The sequence below is a fragment of the Periophthalmus magnuspinnatus genome, chromosome 2 (genome assembly GCF_009829125.3).
Source record: "Periophthalmus magnuspinnatus isolate fPerMag1 chromosome 2, fPerMag1.2.pri, whole genome shotgun sequence".
Lineage (NCBI taxonomy): Eukaryota > Metazoa > Chordata > Actinopteri > Gobiiformes > Gobiidae > Periophthalmus > Periophthalmus magnuspinnatus.
In genome coordinates, this window is record NC_047127.1 from 17,813,652 (window position 1) to 17,838,671 (window position 25,020).

At 39.6% G+C, this 25,020-nt stretch overlaps 1 protein-coding gene across 1 annotated transcript in view; it reads right to left on the bottom strand.

Annotated features, from left to right (window-relative positions):
• Window positions 1-25,020, bottom strand: part of LOC117381323 (partitioning defective 3 homolog B-like) — a 235,094-nt gene that overhangs the window by 156,719 nt on the left and 53,355 nt on the right. The window contains exons 5-10 of the mRNA XM_033978278.2: window positions 23,914-23,996; window positions 15,361-15,447; window positions 15,103-15,228; window positions 8,686-9,125; window positions 5,295-5,434; window positions 4,991-5,116 (exon numbers count right to left, since the gene is read on the bottom strand). Of these exons, the coding sequence (XP_033834169.2) occupies window positions 4,991-5,116; window positions 5,295-5,434; window positions 8,686-9,125; window positions 15,103-15,228; window positions 15,361-15,447; window positions 23,914-23,996 (1,002 nt within the window). The remainder of the gene's footprint in view (window positions 1-4,990; window positions 5,117-5,294; window positions 5,435-8,685; window positions 9,126-15,102; window positions 15,229-15,360; window positions 15,448-23,913; window positions 23,997-25,020) is intronic.

Here is a 25,020-nt window from a genome sequence, read left to right on the forward strand (position 1 = left end):
ACGTCTTATAATAAGTCTAAAGCCCAGGGTTAAACAAATACTGAACCAGGACTAAACCAGGACTGAATCAGGACTGAACGCATGACACTGCACCCGGACTGCACCCGGACTGCACCCGGACTGCACGCGGACTGCACGCGGACTGCACGCGGACTGCACGCGGACTGCACGCGGACTGCACGCGGACTGCACCCGGATTCGGTCGTAGGCCTGTCAGGATAATTACTATATCAACTTTTTGTTCAGTATAGCTCTGTAGCAAAATATGGTGCATGAAAATCTGTTATCATGAAAGGCTATTCTGTGGTTCCAGTCCAATCCCAGTCTTTGCTTCTCCTCTGGGACTGGCTGGTCCCATGTGGAGCCTGGACCTTCGACATGCCTTTTCTTTAGACAATAATAGCTCTTTAACAGGATTTTAGCCTGAACAGACCACCCCCTGCACCAAATGTTCACACTCAAAGAACAAAAACTCATTTGGCTTTAGGGAGAAACAGGGAGGGGGCGAATATGGACAGACACAAGGCCTTTTGTCACCCAGGATATTAAAATGAGACGCCTCAAAAGTGAGATTAGCAGCACAGTCTAGCAACGTTTAATTAAGACTGTGTTATAAAAATGGAGATGGGGTGATGGAACAGTTAAACCAGGGCTAAACTAGGACTAAACTAGGACTAAACTAGGACTAAACAAGAACGTAACAAGGACTAAGACAGGATTTAGCCAAGACTAAACCAGGACTAAACCAGGCCTTAACAAGGATTTAATCAGGGTTAGACCAGGACTAAACCAGAATTTAACATGGACTAAACCAGGACTATAAAACAAAACAAAGATTAAAGAAGGACTAAATTAGGACTAAATCGGGACTAAACCAGGATTTAACCAGGACTGAACCAGGATTTAAAAAGGACTAAACCAGGACTAAATAAGGACTAAACCCAGACTAAAAAATAAAACAAAGCCTAAACAAGGTCTAAACCAGGACGAAGCCAGGACTAAACCAGGTCTAAACCAGGTCTAAACCAGGAGTAAAGCAGGAGTAAAGCAGATTTAAACCAGGACTAAAAAACAAAAGACTACATGAGGACTAAACCAGGGCTAGACTAGGGCTAAACCAGGACTAAATTAGAGCTAAACAAGGGACTTGTTTAGCTAAAACAGGAGTATAACTATATAAAACAGGACTATAACAAGGACTTAACGAGGTCTAAGTGAAATAATTGCAGGGCTGAATCAGGACTGAATCAGGACTGAATCAGTACTAAACCAGGACTAAACCAGGACTAAACCAGGACTAAACCAGGACTAAACCAGGACTAAACCAGGACTAAACCAGGACTAAACCAGGACTCAATCAGGACTAAAGGATGTAGAAGTTTCTTGCTGAAATCGGTGCCAAGGACAGGATAGAGGGTCAGTCTGCAGATGTGTGACCCGTAAAGAGCCACTGTTCCTGGGAGGGTTCACAGGATACATGTCACCAAAGCAAAAAGAGCTGTTTTAATGTTAAACCACAAAATTTGGTCTCAATCAACTTTGACTGGAGTTGTTAAAATTATACTAGTAAACCATACCAGGTATCCCATACCTATTGAATTTCTATAATGTATTTATCAGTGTAAACTATTACTACTACTTTCATTTATTTAATAACTAAACTAAGATTTATTTATATCAACGTTTGTTCTTAAATTGAAGCCGGACTAGACAAGAACTAAACCAGGACTAAACTAATATCAGGAATAATAAGAGGGTTAAACCAGGACTGAGCTGGGTCTCTAAACCAAGAATTAATTCAGACTGAATCAGGACTGTACCAGCACTATACCAAGACTAAACCTGTAATGAACCTTGGTATAGTACTGAACCAGCACTATAAAATATATATATATATATATATATATATACGATTATATGATTAAACCAGGACAACATAACCCCTTTAATAAAGTCTCTGGTTTCCTGCTTCCTCGTTTCCTACTCCTTCGTCGTATTAAACCTCATTAGTTTTATTCCCTCCAGTTTCCTTAAACCTTCCTCACTATCTCCTCATCTCTTTTTTCTCACTGAGGAGCGAGGTGTGAGCATGAACACATTAAAACAATTAATTGGCAGCCCCTCCGTCTACGCGTTGCCAGTTTTTCTGATTTCATCTTAATTGAATGTTGCTTCAGTTGCTAATCCTACTTTAAGCTACCTCTATCATTTTAAGGTGACAAAGGCTCAGATTTTGTCCCTGGTTTAGTCCTGGTTTTGTCCTGGTTTCACGACGGTTTAGTCTTGGTTTAGTCTTGGTTTAGTCTTGGTTCAGTCTTGGTTTAGTCTTGGTTTAGTCTTGGTTCAGTCTTGGTTCAGTCTTGGTTCAGTCTTGGTTCAGTCTTGGTTCAGTCTTGGTTCAGTCTTGGTTCAGTCTTGGTTCAGTCTTGGTTCAGTCTTGGTTCAGTCTTGGTTCAGTCTTGGTTCAGTCCTGGTTCAGTCCTGGTTCAGTCCTGGTTCAGTCCTGGTTCAGTCCTGGTTCAGTCCTGGTTCAGTCCTGGTTTATTCTTGGTTTAGTCCTGATTTATTCTTGGTTTAGTCCTGATTTAAGCCCTGGTTTAAGTCCTGTTCCTGGTCAAGTACGATCAGGTTTGGTTCCAATTTAGTCCAAGTTTAGTTCAGGTATAATCCTGGTTTAGAACTGGTTTAAAGCTGGTTTAGATTGCGTTGTTTATTTATGAATAAGCCACCTAGGTAATTTTAATTATGAGTTAAAGCATTTATAAATATTACATGTAAAGTAGCTCTACGCATTAGCTCTACCTTTTATGGCAGTTGCTGCATATTACACTTATAGGGACATATGCATTGCTTTTACGGATTTATATACAGATGGATACGAGGTCTGGTCCCTTGGGTCTTGTTAAAACTCAAATCATTGCATTTTAGTTGAGTTTGTCCCCCAAGGTTTCCATAGATCTTGCATGGACTTTTCTGTTGTTAACTAAAGATTTTTTGCCAACAAATCAATTAAATGCAGCCTAATTAGCAGCAATAATGTTTTACAGGTTTATCATTAATAGTGAACAAGTTTTAGTAATTCTTGTTAAATATTTCCACATGAATGAAACCAAAACATAACTTTATATTACCTAGAAATACCTACAGAAAATCATAATTTTGAGCCATTCAGTTATAACTGCTATTGGAACTTAAAGGTCAACTATGTAACTCTTCTTGTGGCAGGTCTGCCATCTGCTTATGTCCATGGAGAAGCTATTTGTTTGCCTGGAATGTTCCATAATAAAGCATTAAGCGTATCTGTCTTCGATTGTTAAATACCTTAAAAAACATGCCTTCTTACTATCCACAGATCTGACCTGTAACTTGGCCTGCTGGCATCTGCTTGTTTCCATGATGTTAAAAATAAGTTTAATGCCATACTGTGAAACATTCCAAGCAGAAAACGTACAGTGCCACTTTAAAGTGCATGCATTTCCCCACAAATTTGAGTAAGACCTTGCCCCAGTTCAGATACATTGTATAAGCAGTTCTGGAGGTCAAAATAAGTCTGTTGTGTGCTGTCTGCAGGTAATTATAACAAGTTTTATTCTGAGTCTGATCATCAGGCCTCTCGAAGTTGTAAAAAGCACATATAAACTCATTGTGGTGAATCATTAGGATGCTCAGAATGCATAAGGTAAGTGACGAATAACTTTGGACTGCTGCAAACTGTTTAATTCACAATAGATAGAACAGGAAAGGGAATTAATACCACAAAGGATGACAAGCTTTCATGTTGTGTGTTTATTGTTAAACTAAAGGAAAAATGGTGCCGCGTGACCTTCGCCTCTGGCAGGTAGCTGGTCAGTTAGCGCCCACAGTGTGTCGACATGCCCACTAGCTTGTTTCCTGTGGGGTTAGCATGCGCTGCGCTTCCTTTAGCGTAACTGTGTCAACAAGACAGTGAAGGACAGGAAGAGGAGAGCGGGGTGCGGGAGTGTGGTTTTGTTTTTCTATAAGAGGTGTTTATGGACCGACAAGAGAAGAGGAAAAAGCAGAACTGATGTATGTCAAAAAAATGTATATACAGGCCATTCCGAAGTATAACTTTTTAGAGGGATAATTTAAAAAAATGGGTTTGTGTTCAAATTCTACATTCTACATTCCTGTGTAGTCTAATCTTTAATATTATGAGCAATGACGTTTACGTCCTTCACCTGTTAAGTCGAATACCTCTATGTAATCAACAATGAAAATTTCATCCAAACTGCAGGAAGAATTTATGCACCTTTATTTTGTTAAACCTTCGTTTAACAAAATAAAGGTGTTGTCATTTATTTCAATTTCCATTTGTCTAGTAATAACTGTTGTGTAATTTGGTGTTTTGGCCCTTATTAACAATATGGTTGCTAGGTAACAGTTATGGAATTACCACTGCGTATTTCATGTCTGGTGCCCGTGTCCAACCAGGAAGTAAAATTACACACTTCACCAAAATGGGGAAAAACAAATAGGCAAGATTTCTAATTAAGATGTATAATAAAATCTTAAATATAATGATGTCAACTATGTGTTGGAGAAATTAGTGGTCAAACCTGTCAAACTTTGTCCACTGAAATACTAAGGTGTTTTTTTTAAAGGTACTGTCCCTGATTTTTACTGAAAAACAGAGCTAGTTCATGTTAAACAGTTTGTAGTGGTCCAAAGTTATTCCTCACTTACCTTATACATTCTGAGTATTCTTACTATTCACTGTGATGAGTTTATAAGTGTATTTCACAACTTTCAGAGACCAGAGTGGAGTTTTGCAACAACAACTAGCATGCTAGTCACGCACTTCCTGATTCTCTGACAATAAAACACTTTCTAATTAGATGCAGACAGTACACAGCAGACTTATTTTGACCTAAGGAGCTACTTATACAATATAGATGTACTGGGGCAAGACACATTTTGCTCAAACACATGGAAATAAGTAAGGGCCTTTAAGATATTTTGAATGTCTCACCAGTTCTCGCGGCAGAAACATGTCTTCTCGAGCCACTAGCAAAAACACACTCTCTCCCTGTTTAGTGGAACGCAGCATCGCCACCAGCTCCTCCTGACTGCGACCCGTCATGTCCACACCATTCACCTGCAGATACACAACAAAGTACTATTGCTATATATATATATATATATATATAGGGGGGGGGGGGGGGGGTTTATAAATGAGTCTAGTTTTTCGTTACTAGTTTTAGCATCAATAAGTAACACATTTTCGTTACTTTTGACAATCCTAGTATAAAGTGAATATATTATGTTTGTCTGACCTCAAGGATGCGGTCCCCGGGCTGCAGGCGGCCATCTTTAACCGCTGCTCCTCTCTGAAGGATTTTCTTGACCAGGATAGGATCAACACCTTGACCCGTGGAGTCCCGGGTGACCACAGTGAAGCCTAAGCCCTCTGGACCTGTGCAGAGGGAACATGGGTTTGTAGTTAAATAAATCCGCAAAAATTGTCTAAAAAGGCAAAATATGGCATGAATTACATAATCACTGAATTTAAAAGGGGTTTAAAAAGGGGGACATAGCCTCTGGAGCGAGGGAAATGTAGTATGTATGTAGTAAGATTCATCTACTTAAAATTATCTAAAAAAAAATGTAAATATATCATTTACACTGAAAAAGTTTAAATGGGATAATCCACTGACTGTTTTTTGTTTTAGTTACTCTGAGTAGTTTGAATATTTTATTATATATTAAAATAGTTCTAATATTAGCAATTGCATTATTAATTTGTTGGTTCTTTTCATTTGTAAAATTGATTTAATGATTTTATATATATATATATATATATATATATATATATATATATATATATATATATATATATATATATATATATATATATATATATATATATATATATATTTATGACAAATGTAGTCAGTTTTAAACCATAGAAGAGCCCAAAAACCTCACTGTGTTAATATTGGGCACCACAACTGATGGAATGCTATGACTTATACCCCTTTAATTACACAGGTTAGCACCTCTTAATTGAATTTCTCTTTTCGCTTGAGGTGCTTCCTAGCTCCTCGCCTCCTAGCCTCCTAGCTACTTCAGACCTTATCTCCTCCTCTCCTTGGTCCTCTTTACATTACTTCCAGCACATTAACTACACTTGAAATGGGTGGTTTCCCTTCTCCTCTGGGTGCTCTGTCTTCCCATGCTAGCTAGGATTATGCCACACTTTTGGCTTTAATTTCACGTATGAATGCATTCGCAAAAGTGGGGGCTAAAAGATATCGTTACCTCCGAGCATAACCTCCTTGGGGATGATTTTTTCAAAGATTTTTATTTTATTCAACCTGGGAGACCTCCAAAAAATAAATAAATAAATTGAAAAATGGTGTCAAGTATTTTCATGGATTCGCAAGCCCCTAGTCATGAGTGAAATGGAAGGTAAATGTGTTGCAAATCCGGCGTAGCATGCTAACGGCGCTAACTGATGTTATCTTGTCTGGAAGCTAACACCGTGCCTGGCCTATATTAGTGCTTTGGAGCTGTCAATCAAAAAGGATCCTGGAAGAAGGGAGTGGGGATATGTAAAACATATAATATGTTCTCATATATAGTGCTTTACTCGAGTCCCGATCGAGTCTAAGCTAGTCCTGGTCTGAGTCTAGGTCCTGGTCTACTCCCGGTTTTAGTCCTAGTTTTTGGGAAAGTGTATCACTGAGGTAAAATCACAGACATAATGTATAGGATTAAGGTTTGGCGATTGCTCTGCACTGTAATTCCTTTATTCCTTTATCCTGACAGCATTTCTTAACACCATTTTTGCTTGTATCTTCCCACAAGAACAGGTCTGATTCACAAGGCCTAAGACGCTATTTTCAACCAACAAATCAATGCAGATATGTTTAACTGTGTGAAAATAGCTTAGCAAAATAGCTTAGCAAAACAGCTAAAAATGGCCAGAAAATCTCATAGCAAAACATAGAAACATGGTGATAGAAATTAATGGGAAAATGATCACAATGTAAACAAGACTATATCTAAGAATCATTTTGGGGAAGACTACAAAATGAAATATCAGACATGGCTTAAAATATTACAAGAACCACAAAGTAAAATTTGTCTTTCTCATTACAGATATGTTATAAATAAATACAGTTGAAACCAGAAGTTTACATACACTATATTTACATATACTGTCTGATATGAAATCAGATTTAACTTTTCCTGTTTAAGGTAAATTAGGATTGCCAAAATTTTCTCTATTTGTCAAATGAGAGTATTTCTTATTACTCATTTAATTTGGTACCATTGCCTTTAAACTGTATGACTTGGGTCAGACGTTTTGGATATCCTTCCACAAGCTTCTAACAATAGTTGGCAGGAATTTTGGCACATTCCACCTGACAGATCTGGTGTAACTGAGCCAAGTTTGTAGGCTGCCTTGCTCTCCTCAGGGCTTTGTGAGGGCCACTCCAAAACATTGACTTTGTTATCCTTAAGCCACTTTGCAACCAGTCTGGCAGTATCCTTCAGGCCATTGTCTATTTGTAAGACCCATTTGGGCCCAAGCTTTAACTTCCTGGCTGATGTCTTGAGATGTCGCTTCAGTATTTCCACATAATAGTCTTTCATCATGATGCCATCTATTTTGTGAAGTGCACCAGTCCCTCCTGCAACAAAACAACCCCAGGGCATGATGCTGCCACCCCCATATTTTACAGTTGGGATGTTGTTCTCAGACTTGCAAACTTTCCTCTTTTTCCTCCAAACGTAACAGTTCAATTTTAGTTTCGTCAGATCACAGGACATGTCTCCAAAAATGAAGGTCTTTGTCCCTGTGTGCATTTCCAAACAGTAATCTGGCTTTTTTTCTTTTGGAGTCAGGAGGCTTTTTGGAGGCTTCTTCCTGGCAGAGTGGCCTTTCATCCCATGTCGGTGCAGTACTCGTTTCACTGTGGATAATACCTCACTCTCACCGGCTTCAGCCAGCATCTTCACAAGGTCTTTTGCTTTTGTTCTTGGGTTGATATGCACATTTCGGACCAAAGCACGTTCATCTCTGGGACACAGAACCCATCCTTCCTGACCAGTATTATGGTTGGACATTCCCGTGGCATTTCTATTGGTATATAATTGTTTGAAGAAATTAACGTAGAACCTTCTACCATCTGGAAATTGCATCCAAGAATGAACCAGGCTTGTGCAAGTGCACAGTTCTCTTCCTGATATCTTGGCTGATTTCATTTGACTTTCCCATGATGTTACACAAAGAAGCAGTGCATTTCATGTATGCCTTCAAATACATCCACAGGAGTGTCTCTAACTCAAATGTTGTCAATAAACATATCAGAAGACATGACATCATCATCTGGGTTTTCCCAAACTTTCCCAAATGGCATTGTAATCTTACTGTATGTAAACTTCTGACTTTGAAAAGAGTAATGAAAAATGTTATTTAAAAAACCCTTCTCATTATTCTGGTATTTAGCAAATAGAAATCATTTTGGTAATCCTAATTGACTTAAACAGTAACAGTTTAGTCTGATTTCATGTTAGACATTGAGAAAAATAAGTGTATATAGTGTATATAAACTTCTGGTTTCAACCATAGATAACAGCTAAAAAAGTTATTTTAACACAATATAAAACATTTATCATATATAATTATGTGAAAATGCAAATATTAACAAATCTTACCTTTTTTTAAGTCAATTTTGATTTTCTTCCCTCCCTTCTTATTGGTCAGATTTGCCAGTGTTGATGTCACTGGATTTGTACTTTGCACTCTGGGAGTTGGAGATGGAATAGCGCTGCCACCTGGAGGAACAGGGGACTGTCTATTGGAAGATCCATACCCAGACTGTATCTTTATTTCCTGGGGTGGGATCATAGGAGGTTCTGGGGTCTTGGTCTCTGGTTTCCTTAGGTCTATCTTGGGTCTAGGATTTGGGTCTAGTGGTTGGGATCCTGCTCTAGACCGGACTACGACAGGACTTGCTTTTGTGGAGGAGTCTTTGCTGTCCGAGTTGAAAATGTTTCCGATTAAGCTTTTTTCATAGCGTGGTTTGTTGGCTGCAGGGAGGACTTCACAGCGGATCACAGGAGCAGACATGGCTTGACGAAACACTTCCTGAGATCTAGATAAAAGAGATAAAGATCAAAATGATAATAAATAATATACTTTTTTTTACACTAATTTACACTAACACTAAAAAACATAAGGTTAAAGTACATATCACAGATTTCCATGTTGTTTTTTTTATTCTGGCTTGGTTTGGTGGGATTGTACCTGTGGTAAATATTTATCATAGCTTTACATCAGTTAAAAAAAGTTGATAAGTAGAAAACTACAAGAAGTAGCGCTGAGTTGTAAAACAGAATCCCTCCGCCTATATTATCAACACAACCATTTGACCATCTGACCATTTAAACATTCATTTAACGAAATAAAGTTGCTGACACTTATTTTTATTTGTCTAATCATAACTATTGTGTAATTTAGACAGGTTTTGGCCCTTGTTTCTCTTATTGCAGCTAGGTAACGGTTATGGAATATCCTCTACACATGTTACATCTACTCCCCGAGTCCAACCAGGAAGTCAAATTATAAACTTCAAGTAAATTTTAAAAGCAGAAAAAACTAGACGAGATTTTTAATAAAAATCTTAAATCTAATGACATTAACTATGTTTCAGTCAAATGGGTAATCTAACCTCATGTGCACTTTAAGGAATGTGCAGAATATATTGCAATCCAATCAAAATCACAATTTGAATAACTGCAAATAATGCAGTTTAGATAATACAACGTCCTCTGCAAAGAACAGAATATCCAGTCTTGTTGTAGAAAAAAATCTTCACCTATAGTTTAGACGTGTACAAACATGTTCTCAAGTAGGAATGCATCGATTTGACACCGGTATCGGCTATTGCTGAAAAATTTGCTGGATGGCATATCGGCTTCCAAAAATTCGGTCCAAGCGATATCCTGTTTGGACATATGAACTGATGTAATAAGACTATTTACTGGTCGTATTTGGCCCAGAAAGTCTCATAATGTTTGAAATTGTATTCATACAATGTTCTGTAGTTACCTGAGGGGTAAATAACAGCCACATAACCATTTCAGTTTTGTCTTATTTTTTTTTTGTTTAAAGGAAATAAATGTTGTTCATTCTCTGCATTGACATCAGTTGGTATCGGGTACCAGCAGATACTTGAAGCCATAGTATTGGAATAAATATTGTAACTGAGCAAGCTGGATCAGTGTATCTCTGTTCTGAAATGCATGGGATTCTTGTATTAGTTTAACAATTCACTTCTCTTTTATAGCATCCATCAATCCATCCATCTTCTTCCGCTGAAATGGTTCCAGGTCACGGGGGCAGCAGTCTAAGCAGGAACTCCCAGACTTCCCTCAACCCAGACCCATCCTCCAGCTCCTCCAGTGGGACCCCAAGGCGTTCCCAGGCCAGCCGAGAGACATAGTCCCCCCCCCCCAAATGCCTTCTCCAGATCCGCTAAGCAAATGAGGACTGGTTGAACAAACTCCCATGAACTCCCAAGCACCCAATGGAGAGTGCAGAGCTGGTCCAGTGTTCTGTGACCAGGACGAAAACCGAACTGCTCCTCTTAAATCCGAGGTTCAACTATCAGACAGATTCTCCTCTCTAGTACCCTGGAATAGACCTTAACAGGAAGGCTGAGGAGTGTGATTCCCCTGTAATTGGAACACAACCTCTGGTCCCCCTTCTTATACAGAGGGACCACCACCCTGGTCTGCCATTCCAGAGGTATCGTCCCCGTCCACCACGCAATGTTGCAGACACGTGACAGCCAAGACAGCCCCACAAAATCCAGAGACTTAAGGTACTCGGGACAGATCTCATCCACCCCCGGGGCCTTGCCTATTCATTTTGATGTCTCACTATAGGATATGCCCCCTCATGTATTCACAGAAGCCCTATATCAATACACTGCACGAATATCAACGCCCTGAGTGGCTTGCAGCAGAGTGGTTGGACATCCTCTGGCCACCTGTCACAGCGGAGGCTCCTGGCCTATTTTTTTCAGAGATAAACTGCCAACTGTTAGATCGAGGCACACAGCTGAGGGTGCAGCACTTTATTTTGTTAAAAATACTTCACCCCAGGACACCAGGGGGAGCCACTATTTCTTTCCTTCCCTCCCTGCACACTGTTCCAACTATCAGGCTGTGCATGCACAGTCCTTTTCAGCTCCATCAGCAACCTGCTGTGCAGTGCTTTCAGTACTTCACTCTGCCCCATCTTTAAAGACAGAGAGCTAGAGGAAATGCACAAACTCAAAGTGGATGTTAAGAACTATAAGCAGAGGCTACAGGATCCAATTTGCCACTGTACCTCCCAGATTCAACACCCTCATCTCCTGCCAAACTCAGGGACAGTCAGCCATGGTTCTAGTGGAGGGAATATCCTCTCTGCTATACAAAAAGGCCGTACGGATACTACCATCGGATATGAAGCCAAGCAGATTCTACTCCAGGTATTTTCTGGTGAGAAAGAGGAGAAGGAAGCGGCCTGCATCCGATCTTGGATCTGAGAGCATTGAATTCATATCTCAGGAGATAAAAATTTCGAATGTTCACACACTCGGCCTTGATTCGTTTGATACGAGGCGATTGGTTGACCTCCATCAACCTGAAAGATGCATATTTTCATATCTCCCATTCTCATTTATCCACCTCACAGAAACTACATGAGGTTTCTGTTTCAAGGTGTGACATACGAGTACAGAGTTCCGCCTTTCAGGCTCTCCTTGAGCCCAAGACTGCACCGAGACTGTGCTTGCCCCTCTCAGAGAGTCACTCACACAAAGATTGTACTCGCTCATCTGCGCAACTTAGGCTTTGTTGTGAACACGGCCAAGAGTGTTTCACCGCCCTGTCAAAGCATTGCCTTTCTGGGTCTGACCCTGGACTCTGTCGGGTACACAGCCCGCCTCACTCCGGAGAGGGTGTGCACATTCGCAGACATGTTAGCCCATTTCTTCCCATGGAAACAGGTTTCATACAGTCCATGTCTCAGGCCCTTGGGTTTGATGGCTTTGGTGAATCCTTGTAGTGAAGCTAGACAGGCTTTACATCGGTGTCTGTACTCAGACTGGACTTTGTGCGTCACTAAATGTGCTCTGTCACGATCCGTCCCTGGTGCACGCTTGCACTGCAAGTGTGGAGAAGGAAATGTGTCGAGACCGAGGGTGTGAGCCTACCCAATATGTCGACCAGAAAGATGGTCAAGACAGATGCCTGCCTTGCAGGCTTGGGCGGTGTGTTAGAGGGCAGACCCGTGAATGGTGTTTGGAGTCCTCACCTCCACTGCGTGCACATAAATTATGTAGAGCTTATGGCAGTGGTTCTTACACTGAAGGATTTTCTTCCATTCCTCCAGGGACAATCCTCTGTACAGAGAATGACGACTGAATCCACACATGGATCAGATTTGGATCCGGCTCGGCCATGCGACAGTGGACTTGTTTGCGGCTCTCGCTAAGGTCCTGGCCCCTGAGTGGCTGACCCTGAACACGGTTAGTCTGCCTCAGAATGTGATTAATACCATTCAGAGCATCCGGGTTGCGTCCACGAGGTCAATCTATGACTAAGGCACCAATCCTCAAAAATGTTCCACTTATAAAGTGAGAGTGTTCTCCTTTAATTCCTGCCTTATCACCAAGAAGGCATTCTCCACTACCTGGCTGCTCTTTCAGCATGGTATGTCGGCTTTGATGGCAAGACTGTGGGCCAGCACCCACTGCTTTGTCGTTTCATGAAGGGAGCCAACTATCTTAAATATGACTCAGGTGTTCAAGCCTATGTCTCCCTCACGGACCTGGCTGTTTTGCTTTAGGATCTTACTGTCCATCTTGTTCAGCCACTGGGGGATACTGACCTGAAGCTGATGCTGTCACTGGAGACTGTTTTACAGTTTTGTGTCGGTGATATTCATGCTCTGTCGGTGCATCCCGCCATCTCGCTTCTATTCAGCACTGATAATCTCTGGGGGACCCTGTACAGTGGATGGCGCATGTACCCAAGTGGTGGGTGTGGATGCTCCCTACACATTTGCTGAGCAGCAGTGTTTGCCCTGTCTGAGCTCTGAGCGCCTATGTTGAAAGGACTAGGTGGATCAGCTGTGAGCCAATTCTACCAGGGGCATGGCAACCTCATGGGCCTATTTCAAGGGCATGTCTATCCAGGATATGCTGCTGTTATTTGGTCTTCTCCCTTGATATTTGTATGGTTTTATGGATTGGATGTCTCAAGGTCTGTCCCATGCTGTCCTCAGCTTCAGATCCTCTGAAGGCATGCCCTGATCTTTGACTCTCTCTCTAGGGCTTTGGCTTGCATCATGTCATTGTGATAAGCTTGTCTGGCAATACGGGAGTTTCCATATCCCATAGTGAGACATCGACATGAAAGCTATGAAAGAGAACTTTAGGTTACTCTTGTAACTCCAGTGAGATCTCTCACCAGACCACCCTTATTGCTAATGGGGTGAAGCGCATGAAGGGCAACATAGTCACCACTGCCAGCCACTCAGGGCTTGCACCTTAGTTCTGTAAATACAGGAGGGGGCGGATCCCATTAGAGAACAGGGGTTACGAGAGTAACCTAAAGTTCTAAAAATAAAGGATAGGGAATTTTAATAAGCATTGTAACTTTTCAAAATATTGTCAAAATTAAATCCCTTTTCAAGACAAAGATTGACAAAAGTAGTCTATCAACCAGCACTTATAAACCCATCAAAGAACAATGTAGAAATGCAGTAGTGCCTTTTCTATTGTGGTGAAGCAGCTGTCAATCATTTATCTTTTAAATCTCTAAGTTCCGCCTCACCTCCTCAGTACAGCTTTTGTCCCACTATCTCCACCTCTCCTGAATTTACAAACCATCCTTTATCCTCTCCTATAAGATCCATTTAACCACATCCTATTGTTTTGTCTGTGGGAAGATGCACCTCTGATAGTAGTGTATTAAGTGTTAAATAGGCCCGCAGTAAGTCCCTCCATCAGATAGGAGCCACAAAGAAAAGAAATAAAATCAGGACTTTTCTATTTATATTTATTTGTGTTGGTTTAGCTCTAATTGAGTCACAGCGTAGTTTTAAAATAATTGCATTTAAATGAGTCAATACATCACAAAGGCAACTTCCACATTAGGGTTGTCAAAAGTATCAAAAGTCTGTTACTAATTGATACTAAAACGATTATTGAATCTAGATACTCATTTGAGCAGGTATCAATACTAAAAAGGTCACATTCGCAGACAGAAATAAACCTTTCCTGAACAGCTTTAGAATTATCTTGAGCTGTATCAGAATAAGTATTAGACCACGCAGACTAGGATACACCCATGGACCACTATGGAAACTACCTGGACCACTGAGGGATTACACAGATATAAGGCCACATGGGAATATGAAAGTACTACCTACTACTACCTACTACTTTAATGTTGAAAATCACATTCTACTGTCTAATGGATTTTTTTTTAATCAGCATTGTGGTATTGGAGTTGGTATTGAGTATCAAGTCTATTCCTTAGTAGTGTTGTCACAATACAAATATTTCTAACTCGATTTTGATACTAACACATGGCACAGAAAATTTATGAGCTAGTTAAAGCTAAATTCCACCAACCTCTGAGTAAAAATTCACTCAAAGCGTTCTTTTCACAAACTTAGGCCCTTTCTTAAAGTATGTATGTAACTTCTGGAGGTGGCATGTCACCTGCATGATTCTACGGAAACAGAAAGTTGAAACCATGCTTTGGAAGATTCTCCTTGGAGACAGAATATTGTGACATATTATAGCCAAAGGAACAGAGTCAGGTTTGTGGAGATGCAAGCCCACTCACAATAAGGATGCATGCTTGCCAGTGTAATAGACACACTTTTTTGTCTATTTTAGGCTAAAATGTTACATACTGTGGCTTTAAAATATTATCGGCATTATCAAATTATACATTTTAGGGGCATTTTTTGGACATTTTTCATATTACAGGAAATGTTTTTTGTTTTTTTCTGCCAAAGGCTTTAAATGTTATTCTACATATAAGGAGTTAAAAAAGAGTACTCACTGAGCGAAGGTTTTGTCCAGGAGGGAGGTGTCATTGATCTGAACGATACATTCATCTTCTTGGAACAGATTTTCTTTCTTTGAGCGGCTCGTTGCCTCAATTCCTCTGATGTGCAGACCCAGAGTCCTAAAAATAATACATAATATTGAGAGATGAGTTTAGCCCTGGTTTAATCCTAGTTTAGACCTGCTTTTAGCCTGGTTTATTTATTTTTTTATATGAGTAAGTTTTGTTGATGTAAAATGTTTTTTGAGTTACCGTCCGCTAAGAGAGGAGCAGTATGGGACCACATGAATCCCCAAAGGTCCACGGTTTCCTGGGAACTCCACAGTCTTCGTCAGAGGTCTGAAAAACACACAGAAAATATCAAATACTACTACTATTACTACTAATACTGTACTGTTTTTAAGAAAAGAAAGACAAATTTTAGATATGGGTATCAGCTCATTAAAAAAATCTATATCAGACTAAACCTATAACTGAAAGAAAAAGAGCAATATAGATGCCATATTACTGACAGTATCTTTTCCAGACTATAGTAAAACATGTTTTTCCAACATAAATATTTAGTTTCACACAGCCCTTCTCTATCTGATATACAAACACCATCTTAATAGATGTCATGATTTAGTCACTGTTTTTTTCCTTTAGTCCGAGTCAAGAACTAGTTTTGTTTGGTCCTGGTTTAGTGGAAGTTAATTCCCCGATTTAGTCCCTGGGTTTATTCCTAGTTAAGTACTATTTTTCCCAGATTTAGTCCCTGGAATTAATCCTAGTTTAGTACTAGTCAAGTACTAGTTTTATCCTGATTTAGTCCTATAGTCCTGGGTTTGGTCCCGGGTTATTTTACTTTCGCATAGCACCCTCTCTCTCTCTGATTTAAACCCAATATCTTAGACTGTTATAGCAAACAACGAAGTTAAATCTGTCAACTGGACAAATCTTGTAGGAGTGAAGACGTTTCGCTGCTCATCCAAGCCACTTCTTCAGTTATGGTCAGAATGCTGGTGGCCACTGCCTTTAAATCTATCTGAGGGGAGGGGCTAACTACACTGAAACTGTAAACAGCTATTGTCTCCAGTTTCAGCTGAAACTACCCTATTCAGCTCTTAACAACCCTGCTATTGTTCTCATTGTTCTGGGTTTGAGGATGGAGTTGTAGATGGGGGAGAGGTGATGTCTCAGGCCTGCATTTCTGTTTAAGGAAGGATTCTCTTTCCTAACAAAAATAGCTTCTTTAACTCCTCTCTCAAACCATTTTTTTTCTCAGGCTAAGATCTGAACTTCACTATCTTCAAAGGAGTGGTTAGTGCCTTTAAGACGGCGGACTGGGTTCCAGAGGAACTCTCCTGCCAGTGTTGGTACATCCTCTTATGGAGCAGCTGTTTAGTTTCTCCAATGTAACGCTCACTGCACTCTTCACTACACTGAATGGAGTAGGCTACATTACTTTGTTTATGGCTCGCAGTTTTGTCCTTAGGGTGAACCAATTTTTGCCTTAAAGTGTTTGTGGGTTTGAAAAAGACAGTAATCTGAAGATTCTCTGAAGTTTTTCAGACACACCCACAGTGTAAGGGATGGTAACACCTCTCCTTCTAGGTTCAGATTCCCTGTTGTCCTGTTTTTTAGCTCTTAGATCTATTGAAGGCCCATTTAGGATATCCACAAGCAGAGAGGGCTTTCTCCACATGTTGCTCCTCCTTGCTATGGATCTGACCTGGACAACTGAGGGTCTACACAGATATCTTGATTCACATTTTTCAAGTGGCTGCCCCGATATAAACTGAAATCACCAGGTCTAGGTAAGGCTCAGGTCTGCAGAGAGGAGAGGCGCAGGTGGCTACTTCACCTTTATCAAAACTCATATCAAACAGTGATGTACTACAAAAGAACAAAGAAGAGGAGGGCATAGTGGCTGCTCTCATAATCCTCTGCTCTTAAAAGTGAGCATAAACAAGAGCTAGGAAAACACAAAGAAATCTTTTGATATTGGAGGTTCAAATGAGAAGGAGAAAAAAGACTGGACTAGACAAGACACAACAGAACAAATAGAGATTCACGAAATGGCAATGTATACGGGAAATATGCTTGCAGCTTTAGTCCCTGCTTTAGTCCCTGCTTTAGTCCCTGCTTCAGTCCCTGCTTCAGTCCCTGCTTCAGTCCCTGCTTCAGTCCCTGCTTTAGTCCCTGCTTTAGTCCCTGTTTCAGTCCCTGGTCAAGTCCTAGTTTAAGTCAACTACAGTGAAACCAACACATCTGAATTATTTACAGTAAGGAGAATCTATTATTAGTTCATTGAACTACCCTAAGGTGTGAACTATCCTAAATATGACTCAGGTGACCTTAGGTAAAATTATTTCATATTGTCAACATGAACCAAAACCTTTACTTAAGAGTACTGTTACACTGTATAATATATAGGGATACACCAATACCGATACTGCTATCGAATATCGGTGCCAACACAGAAAAATTTGCTGGATCAGGTATCGTTTCCACTATATCAGTTCAGCCGAAATCATGGTTGGGCCTTTAATTGGATGTAGTAATGCTAAAGTTAAATCTGTCAACTGGACAAAAAGTTGTAGGAGTGAAGACGTTTCACTGCTTATCCATTACATTTTTGGCTTTTACGATGGTTCAGACCTGGACGACTGAGGGATTACAGATACGTAATAAGGCTATTTACAGGCTGATGTTGGCCTAGAAAGTCTCATAATGTTTGAAGTTGTACTTATACAAAGCTGCAATCTGCTGGATAAATAACACAATTGGATCAATTCTGCAGTAATTTAACTGGGTATTGATGGGGGAAAAAAAGCCTTTTTCAGTCCTCACAATGGTATTGGTTAATATTGAGCATCAGCAGATACCAAAAGCCAAAGTATGAATATCAAAACTGAAAAAGCTAGATTGGTAGACTACTACTTAAGTAGCAGTAAAGTATCATGCCTGAAACTACTCTGAAGTTTGTTTTTTTTTAAGTTTAAGTAAATGTAACTGAGTACTACCCACAGCAGCGTCTACATCACCCTGAACCTAAGCCAATTCTTCTTAATGTTAAATGTCTTTTGGTTCGTGAGTCCAAGGTGAGTCCTATCTCGCATCATTACTGGGCCTTATTTTCTACCAATGTCCTTTCTCTCTCATTAACCTCCATAGGCCCAAGCGTGGTCTTGGTTTAGTCCTGGTTTAAACACATATTTGCATTGCTATTATTACGTCTCCTGCCTCCTCACAGACTCACATCCTTCACATGCTACAAATTGAATTCAAATACACAAGCGCACATTGCATTTACATCCATTACCGTTAAATTACAGTGGCAAGGTTTCAGCACGCAGGAATAAAAATGCCAAATTAACTTTGGCTAATGGTAAACAAGCAAAGGGCAAAGACAAGCAAAGTCACTGAGGGTGAGATAGAAAATATATCCACATTTAAAGCATGCCTATTCTGCAAAATCAACTTTTCAGAGGTTTTAACCATATTACAGTTCTTTCCCGTCTCATTTCCCATCTCAAAATTGTATTTAGAGTGATTCATGCATGTTTGAGTAATCGTTATTCTCCTGTATTCAAGACAACATTTTTTTCTCCGATCTATCCCCGCTTCCGCTTCCACCTCCACCAGTACAACGCCCACTGTGATGTACACACTTCCTTCCCCAGTTTTATTTTCTTAACTTGGTGAGACATGTGCAATTTGGTATGATTGTGTAGTCATTTTGGTACAAATAAAAAAATCCATTGCTTTCTAGTGTGATGTACAGCTATCCATAGGGGCGCTTTGTTGTGGTGACGTTTACGGCGACGTCAGTTCCCATCGGGCACCACAGTTTTCTAACTGTGGACTTGTTTCTTTTATGAAGTCGTTTTAGATGAATATTGTGATTTAAAATGTGCTAATTATAAAATAATGATCCACAGGTGTCAGAGATTATAACTATAGAGACACAAGCATGATATGTCTGATTTAAATGTTAGTAAATGTACAAGAAAACTGGATATTTTTACATTTTTTTGGATGGATGGATGGAAGGTAGACGACCTGCTTGTTTCCATGGAGATGTTTTTGCTTTGCCTGCAGTAGTGGATGAAGGTGAAGCCATCAGGCCAAGTTACAGGATCTGTGGAGAAGCGACCCCGCTATAAACAGGACTAAACCAGCTCTAACCTAGGCCTAAACCAGGGATTAAACAAGGTATTGAACCAGGAGTAAAACAGGACTAAACTAGGAATAAACCAGGACTAAACTAGGAATACAGTGGTCCCTCACTATATCATGGACTTTAATGTATTTATTACATAAAACCCATCAACGGAGGCGATCAGCTCTGTGGAGGCGTGTCTGTGACTTGCCTTTATGCTATCCGGCGCGCCCAGCATAATTAAGTTGCAGCTAGTTTGTGGCTGAAATCTTTCTACTTGTTCTTGATAATGACGTTGCTTTGTCACTGGAGTGTAGTGTCTGGTTGACGCCAAAAAGTTCAGCTTTTTCAGCTTTTGGACACTTGAACACTCAAGAAGCATCACATCAACACCAGATTTGCGTTGCTCTGATGCTTGAAAATGCGCCGCAGAAACGCAGAGTGGCCACAAGAGATCTGCATGTGAACTCCACATAGAGAAGGAAGAAAATCACATAAGGACGACAGCAGCAATAAGCTTTAACAAGGATGCAAAAAGGGTTGTAACCATCGTACGGATGGAGTCTGCTTTAGCTTTGTGGATTAGTGAATGCAGGAAAAAGAACCTTATGAGAGACTACAGCAGAGTGGTGCCAGGACGAAGAGGCATGGTCAGAGGAACTGTGAAACACACCTCAGTCACTATTGATACTTTCTGATGTGTCCAACCTTGTAGGTTGATCATTAAAATTAAATTTGTTACAGTATTTCTAAAAGCTGTCACTTATATGTATACAGTATAGTATATGATTTTGTTCTATAATACTGTGCTTATTATTATTATTTTTTAATATGCGAAGGTTTGAACTTTGAGAGTGTTTAAACAAGAGAGAAATGTGAGAAAATGTTAATGCCTGTCTAATAAATGTGTATGAATTGTGTGGAGACAGCCTTAAAATATATATAACTGTAAAACGTAAAGTTTTCTATGTCACGGATTTCATTCATCGCGGGTTATTTTTGAAACGTAACCACCGCAATAAACGTGGAAACACTGTAAACCAGGACTAAACTAGGACTAAACCAAGACTAAACTAGTACTCCGGACTAAACCAGGATGAACCAAGACTAAACCAAGACTAAACCAAGACTAAACCAGGACTAAACCAGGACTAAACCAGGCTTAAACCAGGCTTAAACCAGGATTCAGGACTAAACCAGGATTCCAGGACTAAACCAGGTCTAACCCAAGTCTAAACCTAGAGAGATAAAGAGAATTCTGTGTTATAATCTCACCTGTCAGTAGTCGTAAAGTTATGCTTGACTGGTGCATATGTAATTAACTAATACATGAGGACAAAAAGATGTTTCTGATGTGTAAATTTTGTCAGATTTAAATAAATAAACAAATAAATGGCATCGCAAACAGCCTCATTAAAAGTCACCCTCGCCTTGTTAAGCACGCAGCATGCCAATATGTAGAATAGTTCCCATTTTCACATCCCACTGAGATACACAAACATGAAGAGGGAGGGGGCCTGTGGAAGCAATGGGGCAGATGGTGACACTGCTACGATACTGCAGTCCTAAAACTCAAGACCAAAACATGAAAAAATATTAAATAAATGTCATATTTGCTTCCTGGAGTGTCCATCTGGTCACATAGTCCAACTGAAACGTGCAGTGATAATATAATGCTTAAAAAAAATCAATTAATTAAAAAAAATAATAATAATGATGATCAAGGTGGATGTTTCAGTAATTTACTTGAGTTTCTTAAAGGTGCACTTTCTTCCATAATTTATATAACAGGTGTTTTTATTGCTCAAAAATACCTTGAAAAGCACCCATTCTTACTGTGAGGTTTCACATCTGACATCCACCAGTAACAAAAACTCAAATAAAGGTCCAGATGGCAGCTTTAATACAGAAGACTTATTAGATGTTCTCAAATACAGTTGCCAAAACACTTGTACAACAATTTCGCTACCCATTCATAAAACATATTTGAACTTTTTACAACTTTACAAGCACATTGTCAAGAATAATCTATAGCAGGGGTGTTCAAAGTGGGGGTTGTTTACACTAAAAAACACTTTCTATAGTTGCAAAGATCAAATCTGTTACCCTAAAAACACATAAAAAAAAAAAATTAACCATAAATATTTTTGTAGATAATCTTACTTAATGTAGCTCATAATTAAGACTGGCCCTAGGCACACTAATACATATTCATTTCACTCCACTAAGGAAAAGCGTCTTGGCGCCCCTGATCTATAGTGTTACAGAAGTTGCATTTCTGTGCTGCGCTGAGGGTGCACTGCCAGCTCAGTCCTTGTTGTCTAGGCCTGTGTTATCCGAGGTGTAATACAACAACAGAAGCACAGATTGGACTGCACCAGTCTGGAATGGATGGGTTGGCTCCTCTACTGATGTAAATAAACTTCTATGGTAGAACCAGTACACAAGAAGTACACAATTTGATTACTTAAGTAAAAGTACAGATGCTGGAGCAAAAAAAGTATCAAATGAAAAACTCTAATTAAGTAAAACTTCTAAAGTACCAGTTTAAATATGTATTTAAAGAGTAAATAGCAAAAGTATTTCACACAGATTTTGAGAACTAATCAAGCTTCAAATGCAGTGATTTTGATCAAGATTTGTGCAAAAAATCTTTGGACTTTGTCATTTATCAATAACTTAAATAATTAAATTTTTAAATATATTTTACTAAATGGAGAGCTCACTACAAGTTTTCATTTAATATGTAAAACCCAATTTAAGCTCCAAATATCTCCCAGTCTTTGAAATATAAATAAAGGCTCATTTGCTTCCTGCAGTACCATCTGTTTGTGTGGTCCTATTGAAATACACAGCGCTGTTATAATGTTAGTCAATGGAAGCTACCATCTGTCACACTCTAGAATGGGACTGTTTGTTAATGCAGGGATTAATAACTTTAAATGTCAATAGATTATGGTTTATTATGAGCATCACATTACTGTATTTGAGGCAGGTGTGTGGTTACCAAGGTGATGGCGATAGCTATCAGTGCTGATATGACACTGACATGAAAAATAGTGATTTTTAGTGTATTATTGATGTACTACGCTGTGTCCACCTGATGACATCATTACAGTAGCATTCAATCAGCTTCAGTTTTTATAAACATTTACACTTCTCATATCTGCTTAATGCATAGACAGCTCATGCTATATTTGTCATCTACTTTATTGAAAATGAATGAAAAATGAGAATCTATTGTATGGGAAGGTATAAATATGAATGTAACGTTCTAACACAGACATGGGCAAACTACGGCCCGGGGGCCACACACCAGCCCTTTAGGCTTATTAAGCCAACCCGCCAAACGTGACAAAATTATATTAAAATAGGTAAGGGTGTCAATATCCCAGTCTGCCCTGTGTTTTTGTGCTGTCCTTCCCCCTCTCTTCGGTGTCTTGCCTGGAGCTGGGCGGAGATTCTGGTTCCTCCCACACACACCTGCAACTCATCATCAATCAAGCTGCACCTGAGTGGACAAAAGGACTGAGGATCCGACACTCAGCGCCCGTGTATCCACTGTGGTACTGTTCTGCTTGGCTCGGTCTAGTTTTTTGCGTTTATGATCTCAATACTCAGCCGTTTATTTTTCATTCTTCGCCAGATCCCGCTCCTTGAAAGCTCACCTGCACCTCCGCCTCCAACCCAGCTCTCCTCAACTGGTACGAACACCCCAGCCTCTGACCCCGCGACCCACAACCTGCTCAAAGACCTACTGCATAGGACACCGCTCTCAACTGTCTGCTCTGTCCACCTTCATTTACATTTCCGTGCCTATAAATAAACTTTGTTCAAACTTTTTACCGGAGTCTGAATCTTTGTTCCCCCCAGATGTTACAACAAAGGGTAAACCTTGTTCAAAGTTTTTTCTGCTGTGTTTATTTAACTGAAATTGAATAAATTAATTTAATACATTTGGAAAACAATTTGTACAATGAGCCTTTCATATTCATGCTTTGCTACATGTTACAGGCCAAATATCTAATGTAATATATATATATATATATATATATATCTCCTGGCCCAGCCCCTCTCTCAAATTTTAGAACCCATTGTGGCCTGTATATCAAAAAGTTTGTCCACTCCTGTTCTAAAATCAGCAGTTAAACACTTTTAAACTCTGTCCAATATTCAGTTGATTTTTGTCAAATGCTTAAACTTAGGGTATGATTAGAATATTTAAGATGCTGTCATTTAGTCCTACTCAATGTTAAGCTTTTGAAGGTGCACTATAACTTTTCTGGTGAGGGTGGGGAGTCTGCCCTGTGCACGTCTGTGTGCTAATACTGTTTTGCAAATTGCATACATTAAATGTATGCAATTTGCATTTGCATTTATACAATTACAGCTGTTTATGCTACAAAAAAAAAAATACATTGAATAATCGCCTCTACATGAAATGTAACTTGGCCTGGTGTCATCACCTGTTCGATCTTCATCCCTGAAGATTAATTAATAAAAAATTTTGCACAAATTTATTGTGAAACTAATAAAGCCTATAACAAAAAGTTGTATTAAATGCGCTAGGTGTTTTCAAGTTGCTTCCTTCTTGCTTTGAATATTGTGAATAGCCTATAACTTGATCTGTTGACATAAATACAATGAACTAACAAACTTACTTTTGGTTTACCGGACTCATTCTGAACTGTTGCTCTTCCACGCGTAGTCTCTCCAACGCTCCCTTCAGCACATTGTTGATCTCCTGAGGAAAAAAAAACAAAACGCCAAGTTCAATTTAGGAGATTTAGCTCAACCAATTAAAATTGTGAACTTAGCATTACATCACCTTTAGCCAAATTGTTGCTAAGAGAAAGCTAGCTAAATTATGATTCTAGTATTACTGCTACTAGCATCTAATGTTTTCAACCTGCAATGTGTCGCCTTGCATCAGTCTACCCTCTCCCTCTTACTCCTCCCCCTCTCTGGTCTTCTATTTTAAGCCATCAAAAAACCAACAACCCCGTGGCTATGATTTCAAAGAAATACGCTAGCAAATTGCAAAAGAAAAATGCTAAATGCTACAACAAGGCTATATTTTGGCAAGCTAGCTCTCAAATCACTTACGACAATACAGTCCAATTAGTGTGCTTCTAGCTTGTCACTCTTATTGTGTTGCTAATAGCTCTCGCGTTACCGCCCACCAGCTAGCCAGCGTCTTTGGAAAAAAAAAAAAAGATCTCCTTTATTCCCAAGGGATGCAAGCGCACTTCAATCAACAAAACCCACTTAAATTAGCATGTATTAACCGCTAGCAGGAAGTCAATACCAGTAGACAGAAAGAGCCAACCAAAAATGCTATGTTTTTAAGGACTATGGAGGAATAGTGGTGACCCAATTTTGTGTGAGATTACCCCAGAATGAGTGCACTTGCGGGGGGTGGCGTGTGTGTTAGCAGTCTGGCTGGGTCTTTTGTTATTGTGCATCATAGCATTAGCAATGCTCAAAAGACTCTACCATATATCTCCTATAGGGATGGAAACGTGACAGGTAGCAAAAATAAAACCAGTATTTGTTATCAGAATTTAAATGAAAAAAGACAACACATTTATTGACTTAATACCAGTAAGTCACCTAATTTTGTGCTAATTTTGATCTTCTTTTAGTCCTGGTTTAGTTCTGATTCAGTATTTCTTTTGGTTCTGCAATAGTCTTTGTATAGCCCTTGTATAGCACTAGTATTCTCTTATTGTGCATTATAGCACTGGCGACACCCAAACATGCTAACA